The sequence below is a fragment of the Theobroma cacao genome, chromosome 4, assembly GCF_053813885.1.
Source record: "Theobroma cacao isolate CCN51 chromosome 4, ASM5381388v1, whole genome shotgun sequence".
Taxonomy (NCBI): Eukaryota; Viridiplantae; Streptophyta; class Magnoliopsida; order Malvales; family Malvaceae; genus Theobroma; species Theobroma cacao.
The window spans coordinates 33,604,156-33,616,547 of record NC_142642.1 but is presented as its reverse complement, the minus strand read 5'-3'; the positions used below and the strand labels follow the sequence as shown (position 1 = coordinate 33,616,547).

Genomic DNA, 12,392 nt, shown 5'->3' with positions numbered 1-12,392 from the left:
CTCACCAAACACTCATGCTGACTAAATGAATTTATGCAATTATACTTAGATATCATGATAAGAATTCAAATGCATATGAGCATGCACCAAACGCATGCCAGCTTTTGTTTCTTCATTGATAGCATGCAACTATCAAAATGATAGATGCCATGCTTTCTTCATTGATTCTTTTTCTGAAAGAAGAAGAAGCAGCTTAATATCTAAGGTCGATAGAAACAATAACAACTAACGACATTAATTAAGACGGATGTTAATAAACAAAAATGTACCAGACATGTGACACCAAACTATAAGAGAGGCACCCAATGAGATACAGACCGAGGAAGAAGATTTTTATTCTTGGTTTGCAAGTGTGGACGACTTCATCCAACCTTATGTTGGTTTATTAATTGACTTGTTTAGTTTGTTTGTTGATTTCTTTTGAGATTTAATAATTATATCATTTATGTTAAGTCATACTTAATTGGATTGTAATTTTTATTTGTACATGTAATCTCTTCAAAAAAAATTTTCATTTTTGTTTAAGCATTTCAAGTATATATTATAAGATCTATTATTTATAATATACTTTACTAATTTTATTCTTATTTAAGAAAATAAATAAATAATTATTGAGGATATAGATGGGTTGAGGTTTGGGATTCCAAGCACAGCTCTGCCCCGACCTTCACAATTTGATACAAAAGCTAAATTTAAACTTGGCCTTGCAAATAAATACCTTTACTTACGGCTAAATTTTCAGTAATTAATGCTTTTCATAACAGAAATGTTATAATCAATTTAAAATAAATTATAAATTATTTAAAATGTAATGAAAGATAAAAATAAGTATAACTTGATTATAATTTAAAGAAAATAATAAAAGTTGTGTTTTAAAGTTAAAATTATCTTTCTAAAAAACTTAACATAAATGTGTAAGAATAAAAAGTAAAAAGACATAAATTTATTGTAAAAAAGAAAATCTAATATTTAGTTTTTTGTAAAATATTTTAAAGTAATTTGTATTCTAAGCTATCAAGAATTTTTACAGAAAAAAAAAATATAGCTTCACGCAATTAAGTGAAATGTTAATATTAAAAAATAATAATTTAAAATAAATTTTAACGTAAACAATAAAGATAAAAACACATAAAATTTGTTGTAAAATGAGTAAAAGGTATGATAATCAACTTAAAATAAATTATAATGATTATAAAAATAATGCAATGTAACAATAAGTATAACCTTATTATAATTTAATATAATTAAGTAAGATGTATCATAAAAATGAAATTAATTTTCTTAAAATCTTGCTGTAAATGTATAGGAATAGGAATAAAAGAATCCTGTCTCATTTTTATTACTTTATTGAAGTCAACGTTTATTGTTTAAAATAATTTATACTATAAAATATAATAATTAATGATAATCTTAATTACTATTATTGCTGTATTATATATAAACAAAGAAATAATATGTAAAATTACTGTCCATAAGTATGATAGTTACTATTTTCTTTTCTAATAAAAAAATGATACTAATTTTATTTAAATTAAAATGTTTCTCTATCAATCAACAAGTGGCATTAAAAAAAACTACTCTCATTAAATATAAATAAAGAAGATGAAAAAGAAAAAGTACCAAGGGTACTTTGGTAATTCTGAATACTCATTTAAATAACCAATAAAATTTTCAGAAAAGTCCAGGGGAAGTGAGAGTCTGAGAGACATGGTTGATTAATGATCGAGTTGAACTATTCTCTGTTGCCCTGTTGGTGAAGTTAAATAAAAACAAAAAAAAAAAAAAAGAAGAAAACAGAGACAAAATCTAGGAGGCAACCGGGAAACCTGACTCGGTTTTACAACCAAAGCTGGGAAAGTAAGATCCCCCTATCTCCCTCTTTTTTAACGCCTAATCTCCTCAAATTTTTCTTTGATTTCTCTTGCTTGAAGTGGTTAATTGATTGACTCTTAATAAACCCAGTTCGTATATTGCTGCTTTTTTTTTTCTGTATTGAAGTGATAGATAGTTGAAAAGTATTGGCTATTTAGATCTGGGCTGTTTTAGTTAGTGCAAGATTTGGGTTGGTTCGAAACATTGTCAAAAATTACTTTTTTTATGTATTTTGCATTACAGAAGGAGTGATCTTTTGGGTGAAGTGTTGATGGGCTTATGATTTTTATGTGGATTGTAATGGTGGGTTTTGCTCCGTAGATTGAATTAAGTAAAAAGAGAAAGTTGAAGGAGTTTTATATACTCGTAGAAATGGGGAGGCCATTATTTTATGAGATATTGGAGAAACCAGCGACAAGTTGTATAATAGGAATATGTAGTGTAATATGGTTTTACATACAGAAGAAAAACATCGGTTATCATCATGTGGGTTTAAGTTATGAAACCGCAGTCGAAGGGCACCATTGGAGGATAATTACTTCAGCTTTTTCACATATCAGTGTTATTCACCTTGTTTTCAATATGAGCGCCCTTTGGAGTCTTGGGATTGTGGAGCAATTAGGGCATTTGGGTCTTGGAGTGGCGTATTATCTTCAGTATACTCTTGTTTTGGTTGTATTATCGGGTCTGGTTGTGTTGGGAATGTACCATTTCTTAATTCAGCGATTTAAGATTGAGTATTTCCGGCGAGTGACAGCTGTTGGGTATTCTTGTGTTGTTTTTGGGTGGATGACAATTTTGTCTGTGAAGCAACCTTCATCAAAGTTGGATCTTTTTGGATTTCTTTCACTTCCTATTAGTTTTGCACCTTTTGAGTCATTGATTTTCACTTCAATCATTGTTCCGCAAGCTAGTTTTCTTGGACATTTATCTGGAATTATTGTTGGGTATGCTATAGCTTGGGGTTTGATTCATGGGATGACTAACTATTGGGCAGTTTCCATGCTGGGATGGGTTGCAGTTGTTTTTGTATTCAGTTTGAAGCGTTCTGGTGCATATGATTTCAATTTTCTCGAGATTGAATCTGTTACAGATCCTTCATTGCCTTCTCTTCGGTTTATTGGAAATGGTAGAACCTTGCAGATGAGTACAATTCCAGTTGAAGGAGTTGAAATTGTTTAGTCCATTTGTCAAGACCTTGCCATTATATGTACAATGTAGGCATAAATTATTGAGTCATCCCTGGACAATACTCTGTGATTGTGCTTTGCTGGGCTACACAGTAAATTGAAAGTTGGAACAACCGGGATATTCTTGGTCATTAGATGTTTCAGATTCATTGCTTTCCTCTGCTGTGATCAGACAAGTTTCCAGGTCTGCTTTTAAACTTATAAATATGTTACATGAATTTCTTTGCTGCCCAATGTGGGTTGCAAGTTACTGATCATCATTGCTCACTTACGCAAAGCTTATTGTTTTTTTAGTGATAGTTTAAACTTAAAACAGTTTCCATTCTCTTCTACCATTCTTCTAAGACATGGTGAAAAAAATTGTTTACAATGTTGAAATTCAAATTCATCGACAGTTTATATAATTATTGAATATCTTGATGGAGAAAAGTGATGTATTTATTTAAATTTTGTTTCTAGATTCAGTTAAATCCAGAGTTCTCTTGGTAGGAAATAGTTGCAGTGACTTGTGACTTTGGATAGCGAGAAATGGTAATATAATTTACTGAGTGATATGACATTGTCTGATGACCATTTATTCAGTTATTGGTTATATGAACCTGCTAAGTTATATAAATTCGCTTAAACGATTATTGTGTGGACAAATTCCAAATTTTCATCTTATTTCTTAGCAGTGATGCTTAAACTTTCCATTGAGGCATCTCAGCCTTGCACTATAATTGTGATGGCGGGTATTTCTTTACATTTTTTATTGAAGCAATCTGTCCCCTGAACCTTGTGCAATAAGCTAATAACATATTCTTTTAAGCTTCCGTTGGATCTTGTCAGAGATTAAGAAAGAAATGAAAAACACAGGAGAAGTAAGAGAAACTTAGAAAAATGGAGTTAGATATTGAATTAACAGAGTGATATGAAAAGAAACCGTGCTTTTTCGTGAAACACCTGCAAATTGATTGTTGTTAATAAGGTGAGAATAGCAAGGGAAAACTTGGTGCTAGGGTTACAACGGATGAGAATAATTTGTAATTTTCCTTGAATTTATTGTTGTAGCCTGTACCCTCAGCATGTCCTTTCAGAATCATTTTTCCAGTGAATTCCAGGGTTCTTTTCTCTTTTCCCCCTATATTTTACCATCTGAACAGATGGATGAATCTAGGTTATGCTTGGGTTCAGGTCTGATAGACATCCCTGCCTCCCTTCCCAGAAAGGAACAGAAAGTATGGAGTTGTAGTTATCAGCTCTGCTAAAAAAATCAGTTCCAGCAGGGTAGTAGTTTAGTTGATGCCTGAGCTTGAACTAATTTGTGTTCTGCCTGTCTTTGGCATTATATTGCTCTTTTTAGTCCATTTCTTTTTCATCTTTGACCTCTCCCAATTTCTTATCAATTAAAAAGTTATGGGAAAGAAGCCCTTCAAATTCTGTTTAAAATTACTGTAAAATAAAACAGTAGTAGATCTTTGTCTGCTGATTTGCAGGAGTGGTGGTCTTCCTTTATTATTGCTTTGTTTTGTTATTGCCGGTTCAAGTTTTGAAGTTTTGATTGGAAGAAGTTAAACCAATGCTGAGTTGTAATAGTAGAGGATGAAATTTCTAGGAAAGCACCCTGTCATGTACTTGGGTGTTTGCTCAAATGGCCAAATTGTCAATGCATATTTTCCTCTGCCCAAAGAGTCAGGTTCAACTCCATATCTCTCTCTCGATCCCCTGGTCTCAAAATTGTACAATATATATATATATATATATAAACACACACACAATGGTAACAGGCACCCATCAGTACGGATAACCGAGCAGGATTGTTTCTCCCTGTGAATGAGGTGGATATAAAGTATACAGGGCAGAAAGAAGGCCCAACATACAGCTAAAAGTTGGTTTATAGACAGCAATTTTGATACACAACATATGTGGTTGACTAACCGTAAACGGAATGAAATGACAAAATCTATCACTAAATACCAATAAAATGAGATATTCTGTCAATGCCAAGGCCAATCTCCAAAAGATTGCACCCCAATAAATTTGAAAAGAATCGAAAATTAAGCTCGTGCAACAGCAATGTGCTCAGCCGTTTGAGAGCATCCCATTGATCTGCAAAATTTCCAATAGTTTATTCACTTACAATACTCTAAAACAATAAATTCGTGCAGTGTCAAAGTACAAATATACTTAAACCAACGAGTCCAAGAGATGGGTAATCATTTTGGGCATGGGAAAAAGGGAAGGCATAAACTAGACTTATCAACAGTTAGTACATACCACCAAACTTCTTCACAGAGCTGAAACCAAAACATGACTAACTGACAAATAAAAAAAAATGAGGGCCTAAAAAATTAGGGAATGGTTACTCTAATCCATATATCTTTTGGAAAGTTTAAGAAGGACGACTAATTAAAAACATCAATAAACATGCTAGTTCCCACAAGCATATTACTCAAGGACATCCAAAATTTGGGGTTCTACTATGGCTTTGATATTGTTGCTGGGGAAAATGGTGGGGAAAACATCAAGAAATTGATGGTGACAACCTCGAGCAAGTTGTGTGCAGTTAGAACAGAAACAAGGGGGAAGTGAGGGTTATTTTTTTCTCTTTTCTTTTAGGTGGACTAGGGGAGGCAAAAAACTGAAAAAAGAAAGATCATGTGCAGACCCTTGAGTTATTTATCAAAAACCTCGCCACTCTCTTCAAAGCTGTGCCACAAGCTTAGTTTCTTTCTTTCTTCCTTTTTTGTCGTTTGATAGACACAAACTTAGTTTCTTGTTTAACCAGACCGAGCAAAATTCCAACTTTCACCTCATTCAACTTCAGAAATTTTTAACTGTGAGCTTGACATGAAAGCTCACCATTTCTTATGATCTCCATCACTGTCATCACGACCAGCAGTGCCATTAACATGGGTTGAAGTCGAGATCGAATCACTTTCTTGGGCACCTGGATGAAGAAGATGAGAAAATCCCTGTTCAAATGACTTCCATAAGCGAGTTGGCAGTGATGCCTGCGTATTCCCACTGCTCCCACCTGTTGACAGCTCAATCAACTGAGCTGAATCAGGGTTCAGTTCGGAGAACCGTACAGCTCCTAAGAGTTGTTCGGGAAGCTCTGATTCAGTTTGACTCTCAATAAGAAAAGCCAAGTCAACTGTCAGCGTTGTGATGTACCCAAATGCCAGACGAACAATTGCACTTGCAACCATGGAAGATCCAATATCAATATCAACTTCCAAAAAATTCTCAGATATACAATACTTGCAAGAAAGGGCACGTCCAATGATGCATATTGCCTGCTCTCCAACTGCTTTTCTTACAATCCATGGGCCTTCGACAATGTTTGCAATCAATTTAAGCCTTGAATTTCTAAAGGCATCATCACCTTTCAAGAACTGGTCCATCAAAGAACCCTCCGGAATAGGCTCTGTGGCTACAAAATAAGCTATAGCGCTATAGTTATCCTTAGTTGGGAGCTGAAGATTGAATGCCCAGATGAAAGGCTTATCACCTGTTGGAAAGGCATCATCAACAACTTTCCTAACACGGTTGTTATGATGGCTCAAGACCCCCCCTAGCTTTGTGGAAGTTTTAACCCAGTCAAAGCCAAGAGACTTTAGAAGATATTTACCACCAGGGACTTTAATCTTCGTGGACAAGTACTCTGGACCCCTTACCATGAAGTTATCCCCAGGTGGACATGCCCAACCATTTGGACAGTTATCTGGTTCAAGTAGTGGAACAGCTCCCTCTGATCTCACTCTCTCTACCCATTCAGGATCATTGCTTCCTTCAGCACTAGCCATGTGTCCTGTTGGTATATACACATAAGAAATCACAGTGGGATATAAAAAGAATACACAAGAAATAGAATTAGTGACTTATATTGCCACACCATTCTAGTTTCTGAAAGAAAACAAAAATCGCCACATTGTTACCAAAGTAACATGGCACCTCTACATGAACTAAGTCCAGATGAAAGTTACAAGAAAAAAAAAAAAAACCAAAAAAGGACACGCACTATCCAATAATGGCACTACAGCAGGATGGTAATTCACACATGCAAAGCCAAATGAACTCCGGACACAGGACTAACATCATACAGAATAAATTATGAGTCCCTTGTAAGCTACGATCGCTTCTAAAACTCTCCAAAACTGTGATATCATTATAAGAGTTTCCCTTGGAAAAGCTCCATTGGCATAATATAAATTATTTAAACATCAAGAGAGAAAATATTATCTAATATGGTCCAAATCCATAGGCCTTATGAAATGTCCAGTCTCATAGATCTTTATAAGCTCCAGGTGTAACTCAAAGCCAAATATATGACCTCCTAACAAACTGGGTATTGGGTTATTTGCCAACTTAATTATCTCATTAATGGCCTTGTACTACCTTATTTAGAAGTTTTACAACAACAACTACCCACCTTGAACCATCCAGAGGTCAATAAAATATGACAGTTTCTGCTTCAATGTTAGCATGAAACTATATAGTAATTGAAATTCTGAAACAAACAGAGATATTACTACACCAAATGAAAATAATCTTAGCACACGAGCAAAAGATCACCATACCTATATCCAGATTAAAGAGAAAAAAAAAGTATAAATACCTAAATAAACAAAAGGCAGTACAGAAAAGCAATTCCAAAAGGTCTAGCATAATATCTTCCTGAGCATCTGTTTGTTTCACAAGAAAAACTGGGAAACGTTTCTGGGAAATCATTGTTTTCTTTAAGGTTTCTTTATAACAATTATTTATTTTGAAGGCTACTTTATGGTTCTTGAATTATAACAGAGAAGAAAAGCTGATTAACTACAAGTGTAAATATGTATATCTTATAATTCAACAAACAAAATGTTCAGAAAAATAAAAGCAGGTAAATTAGTTAAATACTACAAAAAAGTCCAACACATTATCAAATTGAAAAAATAGCAATCATATTAATCTATTTACATTCTTCTTTGCGTGTCAATCGGGCATTAAAAAAATAAAAAAATTTATTATCAACAAAATGAAAAAGAAAATTAACTGACAGAGAAAAACAATCAAAATCATTATTAAAGAAAGCTGATGAAGAAGAAGAGGAGCAAAAAACTCTAACCTTGAGTTGGAGGGAAGGAATTTAAAGCAATCGAGAGAGTTTAAAAACCCTAATTACACAGATATTGAGGATCAAAGATAGTTAATTAGGGTTTTATTTTGTGATTTATTGAGAGGGAGCTTTCTTCCCTTCCTTTTTTTTCTTGTTCAATTTTCTTCTTCTTTTTTCATTTTGAGGTAATTGCTTGCTTTATTTGTTTTGAAAAGCCAACGTGTCACGAATCGCAACGCAAGACACTGGAATTGTACCGCCTGAACCGGTAAGCGGTAACAGTCATCTCTGACAGATTGCCATTAATCTTCTTCATTCATTTTTTAACTTAATTAGTTAGTAGTACTTAATTTTTGGACTTTGAAAATTAATTTTTAATTATTGCTATCTTTATTTTTAAAAAAATTTAATTTTTTAAATATATTATATTTATATTTAAAATAAAAATAAAAATAATATATTTATATTAAAATAACACGTAAAAATAAAACAATGTTATTATAAAATTCATACCAATAGAATATTGAAAAACTATATTTACGGCAAAATTCTTCAAAAGATTAAATTTATGATCCACATATTGACTTACTATATTCATTCTTCTTTGAACATTTAATATTCTTACTTTTGTCATTTTGTAAATTGATTTTTCTTAATTTTTTTATAGAATGAGATGAAAGAATATTTTTAAATTTCATTATAAACTAATGGTATGATCAAATTTTAAAATAATTACACATAAATCTTTATATTTTAAAATATTAATATTTAATGTTTAACTAAAAATAGTAATAATTCTCATGAAAAATGGTAATTTTCATTTTTTTTTCTCTTATTTTTCCCTTATTTGAATTTTTTTTTTCAAATTTCCTTCACTTTATGGTTTATCTTTTTTCCCGCAATATTTACAGAATTTTAATCCTACCAATGTTGAACTTAACGGTGAGCAATAGTCTATGTCACTTGTAGCAAACAGATGAGTTTAATTTAAATCAAATTAGTCTATTACGTTTTTGGTGCTAAACTTGTAATTAATCTCTTAGATATAAATAGCTAATTGGTTGGGGTGTCACCTCGACAGATATGATGAACTCCTAACCTCCATAATTAATGTTCTAAATCAAATTCTAATCCCCCTGAAAATTTCATAAATGTCATGAGCCAACTATGCAAGAGACCCCATTGCCTCTACGTCCAAAATGGCAAACAGATTCTTTTATCAGACAACTGGGTTTTCCATAAAGGAAATGCAGATGATTTGGTTGTTAAATTCCTGCACGTACGAATGCGTTCAGCATTGTTCTTGCATTCTGCTGATCAGTTAGTTTACAATTTTTGAGATAAAAAAATGATGGCGTAAATATCATGGAAGCAGGTATAAATTGCATGAAATTAAGTAGTTTCAAACAAATCAATGATGTGACAATCATGGAAGTAGATTACCATTTGAGGTAAAAGCTCCATTGATATTCCCATGCAACAATCATGGCCAACAATATGCAACCTTTTTCCATCTTCAATGTTACCACATCAAATGCGTGTTCTCTACTTCTCAATCAATGAATTCCTACCAAGTTATGTAGCCTTGTACCTAAACACTAACCATTTACACCCTTGGCATCTGATATGTCATCACCATAGCAGAGCAACTCTTTCTTTCTCTATCTCTCTGCTTCTCTAATCTGACAAACATCCCATGGAGAAGGAAGGCCAAAACAAAGATGGGACTTTTTTGCAGCACCCATTTTTCCTTATCATTGTTCTGGCTTTTGGTTTTGTTATGATGGATCCTTTTCAACTAGGTCCCGTCGGAGGCCTTCAATTCAGGCCAGTGAAGCATGACATCGCACCATACAAGGAAGTCATGGGTAGTTGGCCTAGAGACAACAAAAGCCGGTTAGGAGATGGCAAACTGGAGTTTGTGGATGAGGTTTATGGCCCTGAGTCATTAGAGTTTGACAGCTTAGGGCGTGGCCCTTATGCTGGATTAGCTGATGGGCGCATTGTTAGATGGATGGGTGAGGATATTGGATGGGAGACATTCGCCATTGTAACATCAAACTGGTGAGCTTTTGTTGATGAGTTCACTCCAATGTCGTATGCATGTATCAACTTAACCATAGAATCCAGATTAATTCTGACTTTAAAATATTTTCTTTACAGTCAGAGGAAAGATTGCATATTTAAACTTGACTTTGATAGGAAGGATGAAAAACAGACAACTAACATTTTGTAATATTAGGAAAACAAATTAGACAGATGAATATGCGAAGTATAGATATACCAAGCAATCAAGATTAATTATCTTAGACGTAGCCTGGGAAACATATAGTTATCTTATCCTTAATCCATGCTTGTTGTGCTGGAAACAACTCAAAAGGTCAGAGAAGCTATGCGCTAGAGGAGCTGACTCAACTACAGCTAAGCAGTGGAAACATGAGAAATGGTGTGGCCGCCCTCTTGGCTTAAGGTTCAACAAAGAAAGCGGAGATTTGTACATTGCTGATGCCCACTACGGATTGCTCAGGGTTGGACCTGACGGAGGACTTGCCACACCTTTGGCAACTCATGTGGAAGGGAAGCGAATACTCTTTGCAAATGACCTGGACATCCATAGAAATGGTTCCATCTTTTTCACAGATACTAGCAAAAAGTACAATAGAGTGTAAGTGAATAAATTATATCTGTTATTGTTTGAGTTCTGATATATGGAGGTACTTACAGCAGATTATTGGGCAGGAATCATTTCTTCATTTTGTTAGAAGGAGAAGCAACTGGGAGGCTTCTCAGATATGATCCTCCTACTAAGACAACTCATATAGTTTTGGATGGTTTGGCTTTTCCAAATGGAGTGCAATTTTCTATGGACCAAGCTTTCCTCGTTTTCACTGAGACTACCAATTGCAGGCAATTCCCATCTCACTTTTCTGTTCCTTTAATTCCTAATATATGAGTTACTTGCCCCTTTAAGTTTCATTTTCATTAACAGGATAATTGATGACTCAGCATACTATCTGCTGACTGCCTGAAAGGAAAGCTGTTCTTTTTTCTGAAAAAGTTAGAATTAACCTAACATAAAGTCCTGACAGCGTCCATATCAATCAGTTTGCCTAAGAGAATATTAACAAACTGTGAACTAACCTAGCATTTATAATTCTTGTACAAGGAACTTATTCTGTTCTTTCTTACTAATTTGTGTGTCATGGTCACAGGCTAATGAAATACTGGCTAGAAGGTCCAAAAACTGGGACTGTGGAACTTGTGGCTCATCTACCTGGTTTTCCAGACAATGTAAGAATAAATGACAAAGGCCAATTCTGGGTAGCAATAGACTGTTGCCGCACTCCAGCACAAGAAGTTCTCACCCACAATCCATGGATGAGGAGCCTCTACTTTAGGTTACCTTTTAGAATGAGTGTCTTAGCCAGAATAATAGGGATGAGGATGTACACCGTTATCTCACTGTTCAATGAGAAGGGAGAAATTCTGGAAGTTCTTGAGGATCCAAGGGGTGTGGTTATGAAGCTAGTCAGTGAAGTTAGAGAAATACAAGGGAAGCTATGGATTGGAACTGTGGCTCATAATCACATCGCTACCCTTCCTTACCCTTGAGCACATTCTACCTCCAATATCTCTGGATATTATATTTGTCTAACTATGAATATGTAATATGTTCCATTCAAGTGTCTTTCCTTTGCCTTTGTAAACTGTTTATCCTGCTTTCTCTAGTAGATCAATGAATGCTGTCCAGTAAGTGCTTACTGCTTCTGCTACTAATTAATTACTGTGTAGTAAAAAAATTGTGAGACTAATTTTTTATTCTAGTGATTACACTCCTGATTCTGTTTGCCTTACTGTTACTTGAAATCTCTTTTAGCAGATTTCCTTTGCTTCAGATGTTTGGATAATGAAATCAATTCATTCACTCAGCATGGTACTGCTCCTCTATCTGTCATTGTGTTATATCTTTCGGAAAGATTTTAATCATAGAGTATGGTGGTATGCAAGTTGAGATTGAAAGTTAAATCCAGAACAGAAAATAATTTGTTTAAATCTGGATGCTGACATTAAAGTAAAGCAATGCAAACTCTACTAATATGTCTTGTGGTTTTCTCCCAGTTTTGACTTAAAAAGCTGATTACAGAACCATAATTTATCAATTGAAACTTCAAAATAACACTGGAATTTCTTATGAACAAGACTGATACTGATGTAAGTGTACAGATTCCAACTCCTACATTAAACAT

General features: G+C 33.9%; 3 protein-coding genes across 4 annotated transcripts; 2 read left to right on the top strand and 1 right to left on the bottom strand.

Annotated features, from left to right (window-relative positions):
* Positions 1-1,683: 1,683 nt before the first annotated feature.
* Positions 1,684-3,614, top strand: RBL13 (RHOMBOID-like protein 13). Its single transcript, XM_007033847.3, has 2 exons — positions 1,684-1,857; positions 2,116-3,614. Exon 2 carries the CDS (start codon positions 2,245-2,247, stop codon positions 3,052-3,054), a length of 810 nt encoding a protein of 269 aa, XP_007033909.2. The 5' UTR covers positions 1,684-1,857; positions 2,116-2,244; the 3' UTR covers positions 3,055-3,614.
* A 1,304-nt stretch (positions 3,615-4,918) lies between these two features.
* LOC18602457 (ENHANCED DISEASE RESISTANCE-like protein (DUF1336)) lies at positions 4,919-8,313 on the bottom strand. Of its 2 annotated transcripts, XM_007033845.3 has the most exons (3): positions 8,155-8,313; positions 5,904-6,855; positions 4,919-5,150 (listed from the first exon to the last, which is right to left on the bottom strand). In XM_007033845.3, coding segments are annotated over exons 2-3 (948 nt in total). In that variant the 5' UTR covers positions 6,851-6,855; positions 8,155-8,313; the 3' UTR covers positions 4,919-5,149. The 2 variants fall into 2 exon arrangements, with proteins under 2 accessions (XP_007033907.1, XP_088662128.1); XM_088806002.1 differs by lacking the exon at positions 4,919-5,150 and having other exon boundaries at positions 5,900-6,855.
* Positions 8,314-9,817: 1,504 nt separating this feature from the next.
* Positions 9,818-11,964, top strand: LAP3 (Calcium-dependent phosphotriesterase superfamily protein). The gene is made up of 4 exons (XM_007033844.3): positions 9,818-10,209; positions 10,526-10,810; positions 10,885-11,052; positions 11,358-11,964. Exons 1-4 carry the CDS (start codon positions 9,842-9,844, stop codon positions 11,755-11,757), a joined length of 1,221 nt encoding a protein of 406 aa, XP_007033906.2. The 5' UTR covers positions 9,818-9,841; the 3' UTR covers positions 11,758-11,964.
* Positions 11,965-12,392: the final 428 nt, after the last annotated feature.